Source organism: Sapajus apella, unplaced genomic scaffold, assembly GCF_009761245.1.
Source record: "Sapajus apella isolate SASKATOON/1434 unplaced genomic scaffold, GSC_monkey_1.0 scaffold8, whole genome shotgun sequence".
NCBI lineage: Eukaryota > Metazoa > Chordata > Mammalia > Primates > Cebidae > Sapajus > Sapajus apella.
This window is the reverse complement of record NW_022436948.1, coordinates 38,409,746-38,434,329: the sequence shown is the minus strand read 5'-3', so window position 1 is coordinate 38,434,329 and position 24,584 is coordinate 38,409,746. Positions and strand designations below refer to the sequence as shown.

General features: G+C 36.2%; 1 protein-coding gene across 4 annotated transcripts in view; it reads right to left on the bottom strand.

Annotated features, from left to right (window-relative positions):
• The window catches only part of CADM2 (cell adhesion molecule 2), a 1,064,920-nt gene that overhangs the window by 229,759 nt on the left and 810,577 nt on the right, over positions 1-24,584 (bottom strand). For 3 of the 4 annotated variants that reach the window (XM_032276649.1, XM_032276647.1, XM_032276648.1), the window contains one exon: positions 10,810-10,959. In XM_032276649.1, coding sequence (XP_032132540.1) covers positions 10,810-10,959 — 150 coding nt within the window. Of the gene's footprint in view, positions 1-10,809; positions 10,960-24,584 lie in introns of those variants that run through there. The other variant, XM_032276650.1, reaches the window with a different exon arrangement.

Below are 24,584 nucleotides of genomic sequence, written 5' to 3'. Positions count from 1 at the left end.
ATTTTCATAACGGATTTATTCTATTAAAAGAAAATACCCTGCATAGAGTCTATACATCGAGACCATTTATTAGTATAATCATTGATTGCAGACAATTTACACTGGAGGCTATACATTGTAGATTATAAATCGTAGTTATTTCCTGGCTCAGTGTACACGCACTCCTGATTGTGACTCAAAGCACAGTGGAGGCACCTGTTACAAGCTGAACCAATCTATTTCTCTCTCCTAGAATTTTGAAACTAGAACAAAAAAATACAGTAGCCTCTAAGTTTTTAAGTATAATAACCTTTGTGATAGTGCTCTACAGCTAAGTTTACCCCTGCCTCAAATAAGAAAAAATAAAGCTCCATTTCCATAATACAGATTCATCATGGGGGAGGGCATCACTCTCTAAAATTCTGATGCAAATTATCAAGAAAAACACAGAATGGGGAAAAAGTGCTAAAAATTAAATAGTCAACTTTAAATAATTCATCTTATCCAAAATACATTTTGTGGGTATGGACCAAAATTATGTGCTTACAAATAGAATTGAATTTGCCTGTTATACACAAGTATTTTTTTGATATTGTTAAGATTTTCTTATATGTACTAAGGAATTATAGTAATACTGCTCTTTTGAAATGTACTTTAAGAATGTTATAGTACCTGAAATTCCCACGGTCTCTGTGCTGACCCTGATTAAAAGGCTATTCAACATGGAAACATATATCACCAGAAATCAGTGTGTCATCCAGAAACTAGGTCCCTGTGCAGTACATTGTTACTCTTTATATTTGACAAATGGTACCTAGGACAGTTCCAATTACTTGAAAGGAATTCACTTTATCAAAAAGGCTATTTTCAGTCATGAATATTTTCAAGTCAGTTTATTTTTTTCTGGGCTCATGAAGGATAATTTTATCAATTACTCAGTTATTTTGCAGCTCCTGGAATAAAGTTTATTATGCAACAAGTAGAATTAAAGATACCTACCTGCAGATTGCTTGACCTAATACTTTTCCCTGCCCTGTATCCCTTCCAACACACACATATATAGATGGTACATGACAACTTGCCACTTGAGGCCAAAATCCATGTTTTTTTTAATTTTAGTATTCTCAATGCCTAGCATAATTCCCAGGTCACAGCAATATTTTATAGATATCCATGCAATTAAATTGAAATTGTGACTTGGAAATCTTCCAAATATCAAATATGGTTACATACACACAGATTGACACTTGTTTAGTGAAGCCTGCCTTGCTTAAAAGCTACAAAACCACAAAATGGAGAATCTGAAGTATCACAAAAAGCATCAAGGCATTTCCCCAGAAACTGATCACTCTTTGCATTGTTCATTCCTTTGTTTTAAAAGAGGGAAATACATAACACAATGGTAGTGACTATCTACTTAGTCTGAGTATAGCCAGTTCACCATCCCACTTCTACTGCCACAATCGTCTAAAATGATACGCCCAAATGATTTAAAGTCATTGAAATCATAGTTGACCATGTGCTAACTCTGTATGTCTTACCAACTCATAAATGTACTTACAAAATATGTGCCCAGAAACATACATGATGAAAAGATAATGGAACCCAAATTTTCATGAGAACAAGCTTTCATTCAAGCTGCCCTATTCAACATGAAATAGACTCCTCAAATACCAGTGAGCTGTAATAACTGCAAACAACCTAGCACAGTGCCCGTCACACAGTAGATGATCACCAAATATTTGTTGAATGAAAAAATGAATACATAAATTAATCATCAGAAAGTAGAATAAAACTGTATATAGAAAAGTTTCTTGTTGTAGGGTTTTAGTAAAATATATGTTTACAAACAAAAATGTGTGATAAAATACTTAAGAACTCGGTCATTTTCACATAGTCATCAGTACTTATTTGTCAAAACAATTCACTTTTACTTCAAAAAACATTGCAGAAAGCATTATCAAAAGTAGACATATAATTTCTCTAAAATATAATATCAAATATGGAAATTATGCTGAATGTTGATGTCCAAAAATTAAAATTTGTGGTAACACTTCAGCTTGCGTATGTTGCTTCGAATGTCAACATTTCAGCCTTGCTGCTTATAGCTTAACATGTTGTTATGTCGTGCAACCACTAGGCTTTATAACATATATTATCATTATCTGAATGCTGCACTCAAAATGCATAGGTCTAAAGAAATAAATGTAATAATTATACAATCCACAAACGAAGATTTTCTTTATGTTTAGAGAATTTCCAATAATGGCTTCATCTTAAGCAAAAGTAGAAGTAAATTCTTTAAGAAGTCTATGAGGCCACATGTAGTGGTTTACACCTATAATCCCAGCACTTTGGGAGGCTGAGACAGGCAGATCACTTGAGGTAAAGAGTTTGAGACCAGCCTGGCCAACATGGTGAAACCCCTTCTCTACAAAAAAATATAAAAATTAGCCAGGTATGATGGCATACACCTGCAGTCCCAGCTACTGGGGAGGCTCAGACAGGAGAATCACTTGTACTTGGGAAGTGGAGGTTGCAGATAGCACCACTGCACTCGAGCCTGTGTGATGGAGTACTTAGTCTCAAAAACAAAAAACAAACAAACAAAAAAATGAAAAACAGAATACTATAAGCATATACTTTAACATATGTATTAAATCTCTTCCCAAAGAAGCAATGCAACAGGATAGCTGCAAGCATAAAATAATTCAAGATTTTCAATGGAATTATCTTAACTGAAAATTGGGTATGTAGAAATCTCTGTGTACCCAGGGTGTGCTATAATTATCCCTTTCTGTTTATCTTCCAGATCCATGCTCTTTACCTTAGAAGACTAAACTACCAAGGATCCCTTGGCCTATGGTTTTCATCTGGGATTAGCCCACAGAAGGAATTGACAAGAGAACAGAGGTTTGGAGAAAAGAGATGTCAATTGACATATTTTCACACCTCAACCCCTTCTCAGCCAGTCATAGCTCCCAACCAGAAGCCTTCTCCCATAATTATAACTTTAGTTACTTTGGTTTTTCTTACAGAGCCCAAAGTAGGGTGTACATCTACTGCGAGTTTCTGGTTGCTCCATCATGTTGACTAGTTTCCTTAACTATGCCTGTATTTCTATTAATGTTCTGTTTATTGTTCTTCAACTCCAACGTACCATTTATTTCCTAATGGGAATACAATTCAATATGCTTGTATTTGCTAGGAAACTTACTAATACATATGGTAATACTGTGTAGGGTTGAAATATGAGATAAGATGCATGGAAGACATCAATCTGAAAGAGTGGCTCTGAAATACAAAACTAGATATTATAATTCCAAAGGAAAGAGAAAGAAGAAAGAAAGAAAAAAAAAGAAAGAAGAAAGAAAGAAAAAGAAAGAAAGAAAGAGAAAGAAAGAAAGAGAAAGAAAGAAGGAAAGAGAAAAGAAGGAGGAGGAGGAGGAGAAGGGAGGGGAAGGGAGGAGAGGGGAGGGGAGGGAAGGGGAGGGAAGGGAAGGGAAGGGAAGGGAAGGGAATTCTTTACAGCATAACAAAGCATGAAGGGAATTAGACTTGTCATAAGAAAACTCAAGTTTCTTTCTTTTTCTTTTTTCTTTTTTTTGATACAGGGTCTTGCTTTGTTGCCCAGGCTGTACTGGTTCACTGTAACCTCCACTTCCTTGGTTCAAGCGATTCTCCCAGTAGCTGGTATTACAACTGCATGCCATCATGCTCCTCTAATTTTTGTATTTTGAGTAGAGATGGGGTTCACCATGTTGGCCAAGCTGGTCTTGAACTCCTGACCTCAAGTGATCCAGCCACCTTGGCCTCCCAAAGTGCTGGGATTACAGTTGTGAGCCGCCACACCTGGCCACAGAACTCAAGTCTCTTCATTGCTTAGTCATTTACTACTCAAGTTATTTAAATATGTAAATATCAATATCTTTAGATAAATTGGGAATGCCTATTTTTGTTGAGATCCCATGAGAAAAGGTAAACATGCTGAAAGTTGTCTAATAACTTTGCTGTATAAGTTATCATTATTAATTTCACTTTTTATTGTACAGACATACAATAGCTGCATTTTTTAAAGAAAACAAAAAGAAGGGTGATAGTAGCCAAATGTAATACCTGCTTTACTCAGTTAATCTTTAATAAAGGCTGTCAAGTTGATTGATAGCAGTTGTGGAGATAGACAGTCAGGTGGCATGGATTGGCATAGGGCCAGAAGAACCTGTACCTCCAATTCTGGTTCCTCTCATTTTTATTCCCTTTATCACCCTTGGTTTTAGGACATTTTACTCATGTTTTTCCTCTTCCATTATTCCCAGTATTGGTGTAAAATTATCAGCATAATAATTGGCTAATTAACACCAATGATTTTAAATTATGTCTTTAATAGCTTTTTATTTTGATTTCTTTAGGAAATTTTTAAGGATTATTAAAAAACAATTTTTAAAAGTAGAAATACTGAGAAGAAAATCACAAAAAAGTCCCGTATTTTACATTTTTATATAAAAACACGTACAAGCCCAGGGAGATGTATCTGTTGAATGTGTATGTTCTGGGTTTCTGGAGATGTTTGTTCAAAGTATTTTTCTCAATAATAGGAAGGAATCGAAGGGTTCTTTCCTGAGCATTAAGTGATCAGATTGTGCTACTTCAATTGATTTTTTTTCTCCACCTGCAGAAAAACAGACAGTATGATCTAATTGATTTTTTTTTCCGTTGCCAAATGCCACACAGCATTTATGTGGTGTTTCAGTGACCTCTGCTCCCTATGCTCTCTGTCTCCCTATACCCACTCTATTCCAAATGCTTATCAACTATTTGTAACAGATGTGGTAAAAATTTGTGCAAAAAGAAAGGGAAGAGGATTATAACAAGTGAATGTCGTCTTAGCTACATCTGTTCGAGGGTTCTCTGACCTGTAAGGATCTATACATTTTCCTCTTGATTTTAATTTTCTATTTAGTTTTTCCAGATTCTTAGGTATTAAAGAAAAAGTCTTCATATGTAGGCTGTACAGAAATGAGGTGGAATTGTAATTGAATTTCTGCTTCATAGGCTAATAATGTCTGATTTTTAGGAACACACAAAGCAGTCAGGGAACTGGTCAAAATACAATCCTGGTCCAACCACCAGTAGTGGGCTTTCAATGAACACCTTTTATTACTCTGCTGGCTGGTGTGAGAGGCAGAATTTAAAATCAGATCTGACTGTCTGTCACCTGTGCCACAATGTCCCCCTTAAAGCTGTACAATTTAAACAGTAAAAAAATCATTTATTGAATATTTGATGCATGTTTTTTATGATAGCCTACGGGCTTTCTCAGTTAGAAAGGACATATTCTATAGTAGCCAAGGCTGGACTTGGGCAAGGTCTATTATGGTATCTGATGAGTGAATCAGCATCTAGAATTGTGCTTTCCAAAATAGTAAGTGCTGACCATGGGACAATACTGAGTACATGAATACAGCTAGTGTGACAGAAACCAAACTTTAAAATTTTACTGAATTTTAATTAATGTAAATTTAAGTATCTACATGTGACAACTGAATCGTTCAGCTCAGCCCAGATATGGAACATACCCATTATCATGGAATGTTCTCTTGGACAATGCTGACTATACTGTATTCTTGTTTTTTGTTTTGTTTTGTTTTTGAGATAAAGTTTTGCCTTTGATTCCTAAGATGGAGTGCAGTGGTGCAATCTCGGCTCACTGCAACGTCTGCCTCCTAGGTTCAAGCAATTCTCCTGCCTCAGCCCCCCGAGTAGCTGGGATTACTGGTGTCCACCGCCACACCCACTATTTTTTGTATATTTAGTAGACATGGGATTTCGCCAGTCAGCCAGGCTGGTCTCAAACTCCTGACCTCAGGTGATCCGCCTGCTTCAGCATCCCAAAGTGCTGGGATTACAGGTGTGAGCCACTACGCCCAGCCCTTCTGTGTTAATCTATGTATATCTTCAGCAGTTTGAAGTGATATGTAGCTCTTTAACAAAATGTTAGCTGTCAAGACCAATGGCAGAGGCTGCCCAGGTTACATTTAAAACAACATGGTTTCCAGACCCCTTTTTTCTCAGGAATATTTCCGTTAAAATCAAGGCAAAACCTGCACCTGGATTCTAACTTCTTTACTACCAGTCATTAGCTGACTGTCTGCGGAGAAATATCCTTGATTGTTTGGTCTTATGTTTTCCATTAATCAATGGACACAAGCTACTGATTACATTAAACATGGTAAAAAGCTGTGAAACTTGAATTTGATGCCCTCATCTTTATTTTACTTCAGTGAGAAATATGACAATATTAGTTTCACCTCAGCCAATTCCCCCACTAGACACCTATCTCCTCTGTGAAGAGATTCCTGATTCACTTCTTTTTTCTTTTTGAGACAGAGTCTCACTCTGTCCCCCAAGCTGTAGTACAGCAGTGCAATCTCGGCTCACTGCAATCTCCACCTTCTGGGTTCAAACTATTCTCATGCCTCAGCCTCCTGAGTAGCTGAGATTACATGAATATTGACATTTAAAGTCTCTGACAGAGATCCCTAGGAAAAGGAGTTTAGCCTAATTCTCCTTTACTTGATTCAACTGACCACTCACAGCATATTTTTATTCAGCTAATAAATTCATGTAAACAAGGCTTTTCCAACTCTAACATGAATGTGGGCTGCCATCCTGACTTTCTCATTCATAGCCAGGACCCTTGGAAACTTGCATTTCCAGGTAGCATGAAATGCTCCCCAGGTTGCATCTCGGAGCTCATAGTGGCAGTAGCAATGGCTGTGAGGTAGTGATCAGTACTTCTTCTTTTTCTGAACAATTTGCCCTTCCTTCCTTCCCTCCCTCCCTCCTTCCTTCCTTCCTTGCTTCCTTCCTTCCTTCCTCCCTCCCTCCCTTCTTTCCTGCCTTCCATACTCAGTAACATTTAGCAATACAGAAATCCAAGCCCAGGGGTGCAAAACTCTTGAGAGAATTGACATGCTTAAACCCAAGTGTCTTGATCTCTGCTGCATTTTATAATCATTTGAGATATAATTAAAATATTTCTGATACTGCATTATCTCTGGAAGACTCTGTTTGGATAGTCCCCCAAGTGATTTTAGCTCAGGCTAAGAACCACTGGAAACATAATGTGAGACAGAAAGAAGAGGGGGGCAATAGATGAGGCTGTAACAGTAACAGCTACCTGTAGGGGGTGGTATAATCAATGACACAGACAGCCCATTCCTTTCCTTTTCTCTCTCGCTCTCATGTGCAGTCTTCACTTATACAACAGGTATGCATTGTGTACTGTAGTCTAACTCATGCTCACCTTCTTCACTTAGGCTCTGGTACAACTTGGAATGCTTGCTTGCTCAAGACAAGCTCAAGATAAGCTTCAAAATTGGTGAGAACTACACAGGCAAATGCAGATTAAAAAATGATGTGTGCAAAATTATAATATGAAATCTTTTTAAAATGCTTTTAATTTCAAACTCTTATTTAATAAGCATTATTGTCCAAGGATCCTTTCAACTAAGACCTCACACAGAAATTGAATCACTCTTGTGAATGGATTGTAAGGACGAAAAAAAAAAAAAAAGGAAATTGAGCCACTCACATATGAGGGAATAGACATGTTAGATTGCCAAAGGATTTCTTTCTTCAGTGCTCTCTGTTATTTTACTGCAACTGACATTTCGAACCACAATAGAGTTAGAAAAAACAAAGTATCAAAAACAGAAAACTATCCTACCAAAAACACAAACACACATACACAGGTTTTTTTCCAACCTAACTAAGCTATTACAGCATTTGGGGAAAAAAAAAATATATATATATATATATATATATATATTCAGTAAAGTAAGTGCAGGCAGGGCACAGTGCCTTACGCCTGTAATCCCTGCACTTTGAGAGACCAAGGTGGGGGGATGACTTGAGCTCAGGAGTTCCCGACTAGCCTGGACAACACGGTGAAACTTCCTCTATACAAAAAAATACAACAAAATTAGCTGGGCATGGGGGCACATGCCTGTACTCCCAACTACCCAGGAGGCTGAGGCAGGAGAATTGCTTTAGCCAGGGAGGTGGAGGTTGGAGTGAACAGAAATAGTGCCACTGAAAAATTCCCTGAACAACAAAATGAGACCCTGTCTTCCTCCCCCCTCAAAAAAAAGTGTATACTTCAACAATTCATAGAACTGGTATATTCATTATTTCAAGGCAGTGTAAAGATGCAGGAATATATTACCATATTTCCCAAATATGGCATGATTTTTTCTCTCCTAATTATCCCTCAGAAAAGAGGAGGTTGCCTTATAATAAAATCCTTGCAAATCTTTTATTACAAGTTGCTCTCTGTTTTCTCCAAGAAAGATCTATTAGCTTTAAGTATCCCAAATCAATTTTAGTTTTTCTAGTTTTAGATGTTTTTCAGAGGATAAAAGCAGAGGCAAGGGCATTTCACATAAGCTTTGTCTTTGTGCCTGAGGCTTTGAACTCACAATTGGAGATGTCATTGTAAACATGACTCTTAAAGATCTCCTTAAAAAGCAGTAAAAAGCAGTACATCTCTCCTTATAAAGTACAGATTGTCATTATACACCTGTGGGACAATGAGCAACAACAAAAAGTGTCCTAATGTTATAAAAGTTCAGTTGCTGCTTGGGACAAATTTTTTGTTGATAGTGTGCTACACTTTCAAAAATTGCTAATAAGCAAGATTGTTTCATTAAAGGGGTGAAAAAAGTAATATTTATAAATTAGTATATTTTTCATATTACTTTAAATATGTATGTATAATCAAGTTGACAAATTAAATAGTATAATACATTTAATTGTTCCATGAACATTTCTAAAAGTCTGTTTTTTTCTAGAACATTTTCTTTTGCATCACAGTATTAAGCAAAGGAGACATTTCCTTAAAATTGGCACCACCTTAAATTTGAGCATATGCTTTAAATATGTATTTACTAATATTTGTAATCAATTAATATTAAAAGCATAAACAGGTTGTTAAATCTCTGTGAGTGGGTTTGTGTATGCATTTAATTTTTTAACTAATAGAACTTCATTTGCTGGAAAGAAACAACTAAAATTGTAAATTAAAGCTCTTTTTAAATAATAAAGTTCTAATGCAGTATTAGGCATTTACCCTCCATGACAGTTAGTTTTATATTATGACTGACATATCGACATGTAGCATTTAATTTTATATTAAATGTCAATATGACTGGGCCACAGTTCCCAGATGTTTGGTAAAACAATCATCTAGATGTGTCTGTGAAGGTACTTTTTAGATGAGTTTAACATTTAAATTAGTAGACTTTGAATAAAGCAGATTATTCTCCATAAAGTGGACAGGCCACACTCAACCTGTTGAAGGCCTTAGGAGAAAGTCTGAAGTCTACTAAAGAAGAAATTCTCCCTGACACTGCCCCTGGACATGAGCTGCAACAAAATCTCTTTGGCTCTCCAGCCTACCACCCTGTCCCGCATTTTGCAAACTTACTAGACCCCACAATTAATTGAGCCAGTTTAGTAAAATAAATATCTATCAATGTATCTATTCTATTCTATTCTATTCTATTCTATTCTATTCGTTTTGTTTCGCTGGAGGACTTTAACACTTCCTCTAACCCTGGTTCATTTTTCTTCATAGCACTTGTCCCCTTTCAATATACTATAAAATATATTTCATTTGCATGTTTCTTTATTGTCTGTCTCCTCCACTAGACTCTATTCCCCAAAAAGGCGGATACTATTAACTTTCTGCTACCTAATTTTAATGCCTGGTACAAAGGTACTCTCAATAAATATTTATGAAATAAATGAATTAGATACTTCATCAATCCTTCATAAGTATAACATTTAAAACAAACTAAAGATTTCCTTTTATATGTAGAGAATATCAAGGAAGAAAAATCATAACAATGAACAAAATATGATGAATGCACATTTTTAGGTGAACTGGGCACATTTGTTAGACTGTCTGTGATGACATTTTAATTGTTTAAATAGAACTAATTTGAAGTTATCTTACTATTATCTACACAGATTCATTTAAAAAGGTATTAAGACTAACAGCTAATTTTAAGAATAAAAATAGATAATATATAAATAGTTATTTATATCCTATATAATAGAAATGTATCTTAAGCAACAGTTCCATATTCATTATCATTTATGGACTCACTTTTTAATCTAATAATTGATGAAGTCTTAGCTATTTGGTTTGCTTGAATTATATAACATGAATTTCCTTTTTTCCCTGGGAAAGTTTAATCAAAATCTATTATCCAATAAGAAGCCAAAATTAGTTAATGAAGTCCAACTCAACTTTAAAAAATACAGCTTCTTACTTAATTTCAGTTTATTTTGGAAACATGAAATACTTTGAGTGAATCATTTTTACAATTCTTACTTTCAGAGCAAATTCATGAAATTAAAACATTTAACTTTCATAAAATCATATTGTATCTTCCAAATATGTAAAACTAATTTTCATAAAAGTAATATTATATTATCAGGAGAAAGAAAAAACTCAAACTATAAACGAAACAGCTACAGGAGTGAGAATACATGGTATCTGGAAAGAAGATGGTTGTTAAGAGAAGGCATAAAACTATTTTCGAAACAGAATTAGAACTGTTTATTTTATTAAAAAGTTGACATAGGTTATCTTTGGTGTTTATGACTTGCAAACTAAAGTATTTAATATTTAACATGTTTAAATACAAGCAGCGGCAGTTTGGTAATCAAAAGGAATAATTTGAATCATCTCAGAAAAATAAATTTATTGTAATTAGACTATTTTAGAATATGATTAAAACATTTGAAAGAAAATGTATTCACCTTTCTTGTCATCAAAGTAGAGAGTCTGTTGAGCTGGATTTGACCACTGGAGGGAGGTGTTATCATTTTGATCAACCCTGCAGGTCAAAATTGCAGTTCCGCCTTCAACAACGGTTACATTCTGTGTTAGTGGGAACTGCCCTTGGCTGCCTAAAAGGGTATGAAAGAAAATGTTGGTTAAATGAAAGTCATAAAATGATTCACTTCCCAAGATCTACACCAGCCTTAACTTCTCATACAAAATAAAATTTAAAGCAACCAAACAACAGTGAAACTATATATTACAAAAGACAGAAAAAAACTGAAAATCCTCAGAGAACAATAGTATTGAAACATAATTAAGACTCCTTTATACTCCCCTTCTTGTTCTAGGAATTTTTTTTTTCACCTAGGCATATATAAAGATTTATATTTAAATAGTAATATTATAATCACTGATTTCCCTAGGCTTTGCATTTGTTATTATGGTACCAGACTTGGTCGGTGTTGAAGATAAGGCACTGAAATAATTTTGGATAAGTTGGACTCTTTAAAGCAATAGGGGTAACATAAAATACATCCCTGATAGCTTTTATAGTCCTGAATAAATTTTTTGAAATATGAATACTAAAACTTTAGATTCAATTTCTGTTTAAAAAAAAAAAAGTATCCCAATTAACTGGGTTTTCCTGTAGACTTAGCTCTTTTTAGAAATACAAAAATGTGTTGTGTACGACAGTGTGAGTACTCTTTAAAAAGTGTAGAATATCCATTCAAATTTTAAAGTGATTAATCCAGGAGATACAGGTTATACTCTTCTTGGTTCCTTTGTGTGGTTTCTTGATTTTCTCCAAGTAATATATATTTCTTTTATAATCAGAAAAATGCATATTTTTAAATGACCCTTGTTAATTTGGATATCATCAGTATGTAATCAAGGTTTTGATCTTCCTAAGCATTTTACTAATTTATTAAAGTAATTCATGTAATAAATTTACTTAATAAGTGCACTTCTAATCGTCTAACAAAATTTGAGCACATGAATACATAATATATAAATTTTTCTCCAGCAAGATGATCTGAAGATAAACTCTGCTAAGTCTGATAACCAAGATTAACATGGGTAACAATGACTTTCTAGAACCAGGTAAAAATATTATTATGTAAGCAAGGCAGTTCATTAAGTCAAGGATAATTTATATATGCAAGAACACTATAATGACTTAATCACATTCATTAAACATATTTCCCTTTTCTTCTTTAGTTTTGTAATGATTCAATCATTACTACAAGCACCACTTGAGCTTATGGTGGAACTATTGGCATAAGAATCTTATTACTGGGAACTTCTGGGCAAGATGACTGAATAGGAACATCTCCTGTCTGCAGCTCCCATCAAGACCAGGGCAGAAAGAAAGCGATTTCTGCATTTCCCACTGAGGTACCTGGTTCATCTCATTGGGATTGGTTAGGCAATGGGGGCAGCCCATGGAGGACAAGCAGAAGCAGGGAAGGGTGTCACCTAACCTGGGAAGTGCAAAGGGTTGGGGAACTCTCTCCCCTAGCCAAGGGAAGCTGTGAGGATCTGTGCCATGGGGAACTATGCTTTCCAGTCCAAACACTATGCGTTTCCCACAGTCTTTGCAACCCACAGACCAGGGGACTCCCTTGGGTGGCTACACCACAAGGGTCCTGAGTTTCAAGCGAAAAACCAGGCAGCCATTCAGCTGGACATCAAGTATTTTCAGACCCCAGAGGCCCCTGCGATGCCAGGGAGACAGAATCGTTTACTCCCCTGGAAAAGGGGCTGAAGCCAGGGAGCCAAGTGGTCTACCTTAGCAGATCCCACCCCCACAAGCCAAGCAAGCCAAGATCTGCTGGCTTGAAATTCTTGCTGCCAACACAGCAGTCTGAAGTTGACCTGGGATGCTGGAACCTGGTGGGGGGAGGGGCATCCACCATTACTGAGGCTTGAGTAGGTGGTTTTTCCCTAACAGTGTAAACAAAGGCTTCAGGAAGTCTTGGACACCATAGCTCTGCAAAGCCACTGTAGCCAGACTGCCTCTCTAGATTCCTCCTCTCTGGGCAGGGTATCTCTGGAAGAAAGGCAGCAGCCCTAGTCAGGGGCTTAAAGGTAAAACTCTCATCTCACTGGGACAGAGCACCTCGGGGAAGGGACAGTTGTGGGTGCATCTTCAGGAGACTTAAATGTTCCTGTCTGCCAACTCTGAAGAGAGCAGCAGATCTCCCAGCACAGTGCTTGAGCTCAGCTATGGGACAGACTGTCTCAAGTGGGTCCCTGACCCCCATGTCTCCTGACAGGGAGACACCTCACACAAAAGAGCTCTGGCTGGCATTTGATGGGTGTCCCTCTGGGACAAAGCTTCCAGAGGAAGGAGCAGGCAATCATCTTTGCTATTCTGCAGCCTCTTCTGGTGGTACCCAGGCAAAAGGGATCTGGAATGGACCCCCCAACAAACTCCAACAGACCTGCAGAAGAGGGGCCTAACTGTTAGAAGGACAACTAATAAACAGAAATCAGAAGCATCGGTATCAGCAAAAAGGATGACCACACAAAAACTCCATCTGAAGGTCACCAACAGCAAGACCAGAGATAGATAAATCCATGAAGATGAGGAAAAACCAGCTGAAAAAGACTGAAACACCCCAAAGCCAGAATGCCTCTTCTCCTCCAAAGGATCACAACTCCTCACCAGCAAGGGAACAAAACTGGACAAAGAATAAGTTTGAAAAATTGACAGAAGCAGGCTTCAGAAAATGGGTAATGACAAACTCTTACAAGCTAAAGGAACATGTTCTAATGCAAGGATGCTAAGAACCTTGAGAAAAGGTTAGAGGATCTGCTAACCACAATAACCAGTTTAGAGAAGAACATAAATAACCTGATGGAGCTGAATAATACAGCATGAGAACCTTGTGAAGCATACACAGGTATCAATAGTCAAATCGATCAAGTGAAAGAAAGGATACTAGAGACTGAAGATCATCTTAATGAAATGGAGTGAGAAGACAAGACTGAAGAAAAAAGAATGTAAATGAATGAACAAGACTTCCAAGAAATATGGGACTATGTGAAAAGGCCAAAGCTATGTTTGACTTTCAGGTGTACCTGAAAGTGATAGGGAGAATGGAACCAAGCTGGAAAACACACTTCAGGATATTATCCAGGAGAACTCACCCAACTGAGCAAGACAAAACAACATTCCAATTCAGAACGTACACAGAACAACACAAAGATACTCCTCAAGAAGAGCAACCCCAAGACACATAATCATCTGATTCTCCATGGTTGGAATGAAGGAAAAAATGTTAAGGGCAGCCAGAGAGAAAGGTGGGGTTACCAACAAAGAGAAACCCATCAGACTAATAGCAGATCTCTCTGCATAAACCCTACAAGGCAGAAGACAGTAGGGGACAATATTCAATATTCTTAAAGAAAAGAATTTTCAACCCAGAATCTCATATCCAGCCAAACTAAGCTTCATAAAAGAAGGAGAAATAAAAACCTTTACAGGCAAACAAATGCTGAGAGATTTTCTCACCACCAGGTCTGCCTTACAAGAGCTCCTGAAGGAAGTACTAAATATGGAAAAGGAAAACCAGTACCAGACACTGCAAAAACATGCCAAATTGTAAAGACCATCGACACTATGAAAAAACTGTATTAACTAACAGGCAAAATAACTGGCTAGCATCATAATGACAGGATAAGATTCACATATAACAATATTAACCTTAAATGTAAATGGGCTAAAAGCCAAAATTAAAAGGCACAGGCTGGCAAATTAGATAAAGAGTCAAGACTCTGTGCTGTATTCAGGAGGCCCATCTTATATGCAAAGACACATATAGGCTCAAAATAAAGGGATGGAGGAAAATCTACCAAGCAAATGGAAAGGAAAAAAAAAAAAAAGGATAGCAATTCTAGTCTCTGATAAAGCAGACTTTAAACCAACAAAGATCAAAAGAGACAAAGAAGGGCATTACATAATGATAAACGGATCAATGCAACAAGAAGAGATAACTGTCCTAAATATATATGCACCCAATACAGAAGTACCCAGATTCACGAAGCAAGTTCTTACAGACCTAAAAAGAGACTTAGACTCCCAAACAATAATAGTGGGAGACTTTAATACCCCACAGCCACTGTCAATATTTGACAGATCAATGAGAGAGAAATTTAACAAGTGTATACAGGACTTGAACTCAGCTCTGGACCAGGCAGACCTAATAGACATCTACAGAACTCCCCATCTTAAATCAACAGAATATACGTTTTTCTCAGCACCTCATCACATTTATTCTACGCCTTATCAAATGTAAAAGAATGGAAATCATAACAAACAGTCTCTCACACCACAGCGCAATCAAAATAGGACTCAGGATTAAGAAACTCACTGAAAATAGCACAATGATACATGGAAACTGAACAACCTGCTCCTGAATGACTACTGGGTAAATAATGAAATTAAGGCAGAAATAAATAAGTTCTTTGAAACCAGTGAGAACAAAGACACAACTTATCAGAATCTCAGGGACACAGGTAAAGCAGTGTTTGGAGGGAAATATATAGCATTAAATGCCCACAGGAGAAAGCAAGGAAAGATCTAAATTTGACACTCTAACATCACAATTAGAAGAACTAGAGAAACAAGAGAAAACAAATTCAAAATCTAGCAGAAGACAAGGAATAACTAAGATCAGAGCAGAGCTGAAGAAGATAGAGACATGAAAACCCCTTCAAAAAATTAATGATTTGGGAACTGATTTTTTTGAAAAGATTAACAAAATAGACACCTAGCCAGAATAATAAAGAAGAAAAGAGAGAAGAATCAGATAGACACACATAAAATGATAAAGGGGATATCACCACTGATCCCACAAAAATACAAACTACCATCAGAAAATACTATAAATACCTCTATACAAATGAACTAGAAAATCTAGAAGAAATAGAAAAATTCCTGGAAACATACACTCTCCCAAGACTAAACCAGAAAGAAGTTGAATCCCTGAATAGACCAATAACAAGTTCTGAAATTGAGGGAGTAATTAATAGTGTACCAACCAAAAAAAAAAAAAAAAAAAAAAAAAGCCCAGGACCAGACAGATTCATAGCTAAATTCTACCACAGGTACAAAAAGGAGCTGGTACCATTCCTTCTGAAAATATTCCAAACAATAGAAAAAGAGGGACATCTCCCTTACTCATTTTATGAGGCCAGCGTCATCCTGATACCAAAACCTGGCAGAAAAATAACACAAAAAAAGAAAATTTCAGGCCAATATCTCTGATGAACATCAATGAGAAAATCCTCAATAAAATACTGGCAAACCAAATCCAGCAGCACATTAAAACACTTCTCCACCATGATCAAGTTGGCTTCATCCCTCGGATGCAATGCTGGTTCAACTGGTTCAATATATACACACCAATAAATGTAACCCATCACGTAAACAGGACCAAAGACAAAAACCACATGATTATCTCAATAAACACAGAAAAGGCCTTTGATAAAATTCAACATGCCTTCATGCAAAAAACACTCAATAAACTAGGTGGTCATGGAACAAATCTCAAAATAATAAGAGCCGTTTATGACAAACTCACAGCCAATATCATTCTGAATGGGCAAAAGCTGTAAGCATTCCCTTCGAAAACCAGCACAAGACAAGAGTGCCCTGTCTCACCACCCCTATTCAACATAGAATTTGAAGTTCTGACCAGGGAAATCAGGCAAAAGAAAGAAGTAAAGGGTATTCAAATAGGAAGAGAGGAAGTCAAAGAATCTCTGTGGCAGATGACATTGTTGTGTATTTAAAAAAATCCCAGTATCTCAGTCCAAAAGCTCCTTAAGTTGATAAGCAATTTCAGCAGTCTCAGGATACAAAATCAATATGCAAAAATCACAAGCATTCCTATACACCAATAAAGGAAAAACAGAGCCAAATCATGACCAAACTCCCATTCACAATTGCTACAAAGAGAATAAAATACCTACAAATACAATTTACAAGGGATGTGAAGGCTGTCTTCAAGAAGAATTACAAACCACTGCTCAAAGAAATAAGAGAGGACACAAGCAAATGGAAAAACATTCCATGGTCAAGGATAGGAAGAATCAATATCATGAAAATTGCCATACTGCCCAAAGTCATTTATAGATTCAATGCTATTACCATCATGCTACCATTGACTATCTTCACAGATTTAGAAAAAGCTACTTTAAATTTCACTGGGAACCAAAACCAACCAAACAAACAACAGAAACAACTGCAACAAAACCTGCTTTAAATTTCATATGGAATCATATAGCCAAGAGAACCCTAAGCAAAAAGAACAAAGCTGGAAGTATCATGCTACTTGACTTCAAACTATACCACAGGGCTACAGTAATGAAACAGCATGATACTGGCACCAAAACAGATGTATAGATCAATGGAACAGAACAGAGACCTTGGAAATAATGCCACACAACCATCTGATCTCTGACAAACTTGACAAAAACAATCAATAAAAAAAGGATTTCCTATTTAATAAATGGTGTTGGAAAAACTGGCTACCCATATGCAGAAAACTGAAACTAGACCCCTTCCTTACATCTTATACAAAAATTTCCTCGAGATGTATTAAAGATTTAAATGTAAGACCTAAAATCAGAAAAACCCTAGAAGAAAACCTAGGGAATACCATTCAGGACAGAGGCCTGGGCAAAGACTTCATGACTAAAACACCAAAAGCAATTGCAACAAAAGCCAAAATTGGAAAATGGTATCTAATTAAAGTAATGTGCTTCAGCACAGCAAACGAAACTATTATCAGAGTGAACATCAACCTACAGGGTGGGAGAAAAATTTTGGAATCTATCCATCTGACAACAGGCTAATATCCAGAATCTACAAAGAACTTAAACAAATGTACAAGAAAAAAACAAACAACCTCATCATAAAGTGGACAAAAAATATGTACAGACACTTTTCAAAAGAAGACATTTATGTGGCCAACAAACATGAAAAAAAGCTCATCATCACTCGCCATTAAAGAAATGCAAATCAAAACCACATTGAGATACCATCTCATGCCAGTTCGAATGGTGATCATTAAAAAGTCGGGAGACAACAGATGCTGGAGAGAATGTGGAGAAACAGGAAGGATTTTAAACTGTTAGTGGGAATGTAAATTAGTTCAACCATTATGGAAAATAGTGTGGTAATTCCTCAATGATCTAGAACTAGAAATATCATTTAACCCAGCAATTCCATTATTGGGTATATACCCAAAAGATTGTAAATCATTCTACTATAAAGACACATGCACACATGTGTTTACTGCAGCACTATTCACAATTGCAAAGACTTGAAACCAACCCAAATGCCTATCAATGTTATACTGGATAGAGAAAATATGGCACATATACACTGTGGAATACCGTGCAGCCATAAAAAAGAATGGGTTCATGTCCTTTGCAGGGACATGGATGAAGTTGGAAACCATCATTCTCAGCAAACTAACACAATAACAGAAAACCAAACACCACATGTTCTCACTCAAAAGTAGGAGTTAAACAATGGAACATATGGGCATAGGGTGGGAAACATCACATACCAGGGCCAGTCCAGGGGTAGAAGGAAAGGGGAGGGATAGCATTAGGAGAAATACCTAATGTAGATGATGGGTTGATGGGTGCAGTAAACCACCATGGCACAGGTATACCTATGTAACAAAGCTGCATGTTCTGCACATGTATCTCAGAACTGAAAGTATAATAAAAATATATATATAAAGTACTAAGACTCTGATGGCTCCTGTCCAAAAAGCAACATTTCCATTAAACTTTATAGAAGAAAATTTTTAATGCTATGTAACAAAAACATTTTCCTAAAACTGGGCACTTCTGCTTTGGACATGTAAGGAGATTCTCTCTCTCTCTCTCTCTCTCTCTCTTTTTTTTTTTTTTTTTTGAGATACAGCCTCGCTGTCTCCAGGCTGGAGTATAGTGGTGGGATCTTGGCTCACTGCAACATCCATCTCCTGGGTTCAAGTGATTCTCCTGCCTCAGCCTCCTGAGTAGCTGGGAATACAGGTATGTGCCACCACATCCAGTTAATTTTTATACTTTTAGTAGAGATGGGGTTTCACCATGCTGGCAAGGATGGTCTTGATCTCTTGACCTTGTGATCCGCCCGTCTCAGCCTCCTAGTGCTGGGATTTCAGGCGTGAGCCACTGCACCTGGCCAGACAGGTAATTTTCTTCTTGTGAAAATACAGGTTATTTTGTGGCACAATAAATAAAATACTTTATACGTGCTGTTCCCACCCCCAACCCCGGGAAAAAAAAAAGGACTCTTATTACCCAGAAACCAGTTGATTGGCACCATAAAAGAAGAGCCTGAAGGGGAAATTTTCTTTCCATACTTAATCATGAACACCTTACATAATTAAGCCTATCAAGTAAAAAATCTTGTATCAGAAGTTTTGTCTCTTCAATGCCAACCTCTCAGAGTCACTATGGCAACTCCCCAGGATATCGCCCTGTAATTTTTAGGGTGGAGTTTTAAAATTGAGGTTAGGAGATGTCTGGAATAAATTCCTTGGTAGTTGACTTGAAAGTCAACAGGAGCCAGAGTGGGTGTGTTTTGCCTTCAGCTCAGAGGTGACCTCTAGCAAGGTGACATGGACAACTATCAATCTTGTGAAGTGAGGTGAAGCGAAAAACCCTATCAGAGAAAATGTGAACTAAGACAGAAAGAAGAAATAATTACTAGAGATTAGGAGCTCACAAATAAGAAGCTCAAAATGGTTTCAAAACACTTTTCTTGGGTAACTGATGTTGATGTAATGCATAAATTGAGCAATCTGGGAGTAATTCTTTAAGTAATAAAAAGCACACAACTGCCAATAAAAATATACATAGTTCAACCAGATGACAGTTTGATTATCAACCAGTACATAAATAATACTGTTTGCTTCTTTAAAGAAGTGGAAAAAGAGCAGTGATGCTTGCAAAAGCTCATCCACTACATTTACAAAACAATTTTCAAAACATTCCCATAAGAAAATATCATCCTTCTCATTTCACAGATGGGTAAACTGACACTGGGAGGTTAAGTGATTTTTCCGTAGTGAAACAAAGTCAATGAACCATTTGAAGTTTGTTCTGAAAGTTCAACATTTTTATTCTTATCTTTCCACAAAGGCTTTATCACTCTGTTTCAACGTAAATTAGACAACAATAATAATAAAAAAAACAACTGAGTAATCATTTGAAGTGTTAAATTGAAATTTAAATAAGATGTCAATATGAACTCTCCTTAAATATCTTGTCCTCTTGATAATACATTTTTGATAATTAACCGTCCCTAAATATCTTATTGAGAAATTACTTTCATAATTATTTTAACTTTTTTCTCAGTGGCCCACAGAAGGAAGAAACTAATGTCTGTTGGAGTCCTCTATCTGCCAGATACTTAATATACACTAGTTTATCTGTACCCTGTTCTTCCAGGTTGGAGATTAGGATAGCTTCCCTCCATCTCTCCCCACATGTATTCTGACTTTAAAGTATAACTTTAGTTCCCTAGGACCTGCAGCTTAAATCCCTGCAGCCAAATAACTTTGTTTTTCACAATACAGAGCATGCTTGTGTGGAGAATCTCCTAATCCTAAAGGCCTTTGGGATATATGGTTTCCAAAATCAATTTGAAATCTTTGTTGTAGACAGTCAAACTTCTCAAAGCTATGAATTGCCTTTTCCTTCTGATTTTAACCCGAATAGATCATGAGTTAGCTGCTACTTTTCTGTTTTAACTCTTCATGGTCTCCATTCAATCTTAGAGTCTTTTCAAATAAGTTACTAATTTTTCAAATTAGCAAAATTAATTTGCTACTAGATAACCACAATTAATTTATTGTGTATTTCAAAATTGCCAAAATAATAGATTTTTAATGTCCTTACTACAAAAATAATGGTTAAGTTGGTGAGGTGGTGAATATGCTAATTAGCTTGATGGAATCCTTTTGTAATGTATGCATAGATCAAAACATCACATTGTACCCCAAAAACAAATGAAATTATTATTTGTCAATTAAAATACATTTAATTTACATAAATAGCCTCAATGCAATAATTACATAGATGTATTGGAGAACCTACTATGTGCCTTGCTTTGTATGAATCAGTATCTGAAGGATGGGTAGAGAAAGAGAAACTTACTAAGGAGTCTTCGAAGTAATTAGATAGTTTAGGAGAGAGTGTAATGGCCAGGGAGAAGGCAGCTTGGATGGCGTGGTACGGATCTTGTTTACCATAGACAAGAATTTTTAATATACATTAGTCATGTCATTGAGACCTTATTTTAAAATAATACTGACTCAGGCTAAGCTCACCACCATCCTAGATTTCAGAGGAGTCATTCTTACTGAACAAGCATATGACAAGATTTAAAAGAAACAAAATTTTCACTTGAGAATCTTAGAAGCTGGCTACTTTTCCAAGCAAGTTACATTTATTATTTTCTTCCTTTCCTTCTAGTGTTTACTTCCTCTTATCATTTGTGTAAATATTTCTCTTCCTTACTTGATTCTAAGCTAATTATGGTTATAGTAACAGGGACATCTTACTTCTCTTTTAATCAGCTGCCTTGTTTACCATGCCGTAAATAGTAAATAGTAGCTCTCAAAAGATGTTTGTCATCTAAAGTAAATGCATCATCTTAAAACAGTGGCTGGCATTTGCAGAGGCCCTTTTGACAATAGAATGACCAAAGTAACTTAAGTCCCATGCATTTGTTCATGGTCCTGATGGAAGGCCAGAAAGAAAGACTAATTCTTCACTGAGAAAATACAGGGAAAATTTAAATCTTAAAAGCCTTAAAGATATATTAGTATTACACCTTAAGACTTTTTAAAATTCTAGTTAAAATATGTAAGGATTATATGTATAAAGATAAAGCAGATGGTGATCCAGAACAGAAATATCTGACTATTAAAGCCCTAAAATAGGACCTGAAATGACAGAATTGTGCCAAATTGATGCACCTGAAAAGGAAAAATAGGCATACAATTAACATTTTTTGAATATTAAGTATTAGCCCTACCTAAGCCTTTTTAGGTAGCTGGACTTCTGTGATTCTAAAAGTATTTTATATTTTGTTCCTTTTCCAATTTATCTTGCATCAGTACTCATTTTAATAGAGCCTTTTCAGTGGCCATGAAAATATGGTAAATTTAATTCTGACTAAACAACAGTGATAAAAGCAAAACATAGTTTATAGTCAAACATGTCAAAGATGCATTTAGACATTTTTACACCTATTTTTAATAAGTGAATGAACATTTGAAATCCAAATAAAAGCTTGATATGCTAGAGCTGGCTCACACCAGCTCCGGAGCGTCAACTAAGTGCAACTCTTCTCAATTCATGCTCAGTGACAGAGGTTGGCAGCTTGAAATTGACCACAGAGGGTTTGTTTTTACCAGGGAAATTGGCAAACACCACAACTCAATGATTTTCTCCATAGAGCATGTTGTTAAATATTTATACCACACCTCTGAGAGCCATGCTTGATATCTCTTTCTGGTGCTCCTATGCAAATTTTTAGCATTTTCCCCATTCCCACACACAATTCTTCCAATAAAAATACTTCAAATAGGCTCCCTTTTGTCTTCTACTTTACGAACAGTAATCTTGACTTGCTAGTTTTTCTTTGACTTCCAAATTTATTTCTCTCTAACTAACATTAGTGGTGGCTGAAAAGCATTTAAGTTAGTTTCAGGAGTTGTGCAGAAAAAATTTTCTTAATTTATTGCAGTGGAATACATTTTAATGAAGAGCAATAATTCAGTATTCCAAGAAAATCACTCTCCTGGTCCTGTCTTTAAACAGTAGACTGAGTAGTTGCCATTATTCCTTCAATGTTACCATCTGTCATATAATTAAGGAAAGAATGGTCAAACCCTTTTTGAATACATTAGGAATTATCAAGTTCAGAATCAAGTGAACTGAGTCTTGACTCCTATTGACCTCAGTTAGTTAAGAGCTGTCACTTTCTCACATGTTTCATGCATGCCTTCACCGTCTAATCACCAAGAATCCAGCACACTATCACCTAGGACATAAAGAAGAACATTCTAAGATTATGGCCTCTCTTACTTCTGTGATCTGCTACGATGTGAACTTATAGCATAAAAACAATAAGCAAAGTAGGAAAGAGAGGGTGTTGGAAATAACCATTGCTGAAAGAGACTAGGAAGATGCATATTTTAACACTGAACCCAAAGCATCACTCTGCTTTTGAAAATAACATCATTCAAGCCTCGCAAACTCTTAAATGGATGATGAGTGGTGGCAACGGTTTTCTCCGTCCCTCTTCCTGTGCTAATGATTGAATGTGGCCATAGCAGTAGATCAGTGCAGACTGCTCATGAGTTCTTACTCTCTAAGGGCAATAATCACCTGAGATATATCTAGACAGGCAGGCAGTGGTCGAGGCTTTGTTTCACAGGAAGTAAGTTGGTTGATAGTTTTGGAGGCTTTAATGATCGAATTTTGTGAGCTATTTAACAGCAACTTAGCACCTCTCACTATTGTTTAGCTCCTAAAAAGGAGCAAAACTTTTTTAAAGGAAGAACCAGATTTAAAACAGTGAGGGGGAACAAACAAAAACAAGATGTGAAGAGTATTTAAGACACAATTTTTCAATAATAAAGTATAAAAGTCTCATGAGATAATTCCAAATATTTTGATCCTTCATTTTAGCCTATATTTGTCCTTAGTGAAAACTATCAACTTAATCTACATAATTGTGTAATACAACAGAGACACAGACACCTGAATCAAATAGCATACATCATGTTTTGGTTGCTTTTAAAATATGTTTGTGTTCTCTCAAGAATCTCATTTAAACAAAAGTACTGTTTCTACATTAAGGTCCTCATATCTTGGTTGTGAAAACACGGATGTTAAATGGATCAGTAGATACAAAATAAGTTAATGGTTCTTGAATATAAAACTCAACAAGAAATGATAGACACAACACATTTTTAAATGAATTACAGTGCTAGCCTAATATTCTTTAAGATTTTTCCCTTCAACTTTTTTCATCTTTTTTGTTCTTTCTCTCTCCTTTCTTCCTATCCCTTTCTCTCTCTCCTGCTCATCTGTTCCACCAATTGGTTATGAGTATTTATACAAAGAACCTGTATCTTAGAAAGTTCAAGATCATTCTTGTTGCCTAAACTTGAGTCCAAAAATATATCTAAATGCACACATAGCATGCTATTACGTCCACTAAATTACTGAAGGCATTCTAAACAAATAATCTAACGTGAAAGTTGTGGCTCAGTAGTTGTGTGGGCTGAAGCACATATTGCATTCTAAAGCATATTGGATTGAAAAGCACAGATGTCATTAAGGCAGGCTTATAATTCTCGAGAGAAGTCCAATCTATTTCTATCATGTAAGATAGAAAAATTGGAGGAAAAATTAAGACTGATAACGAAGTGCAAGTGCAAAATGTTTCCAGTTTTGGAATCCCCGCCTGATCTTTCAAATACTTAGAATTCTGCAGTCATTTTTTTTCCTATTATTTTATTGTATCTTGTACATTTATCTGAAAGACTTTGCTTTCCTAGGTTACCACATAATGTTTTATTTTTCTTTGATTCTACTTCATCCTTTTGAATTCAGCCTGCCTTTTAGAGTACAACACCTGGTATCCACCTTCTGTGCCGCCGCTCTGCCCAGCCACTGTGGAGCGTGGCCATCAGTCTGG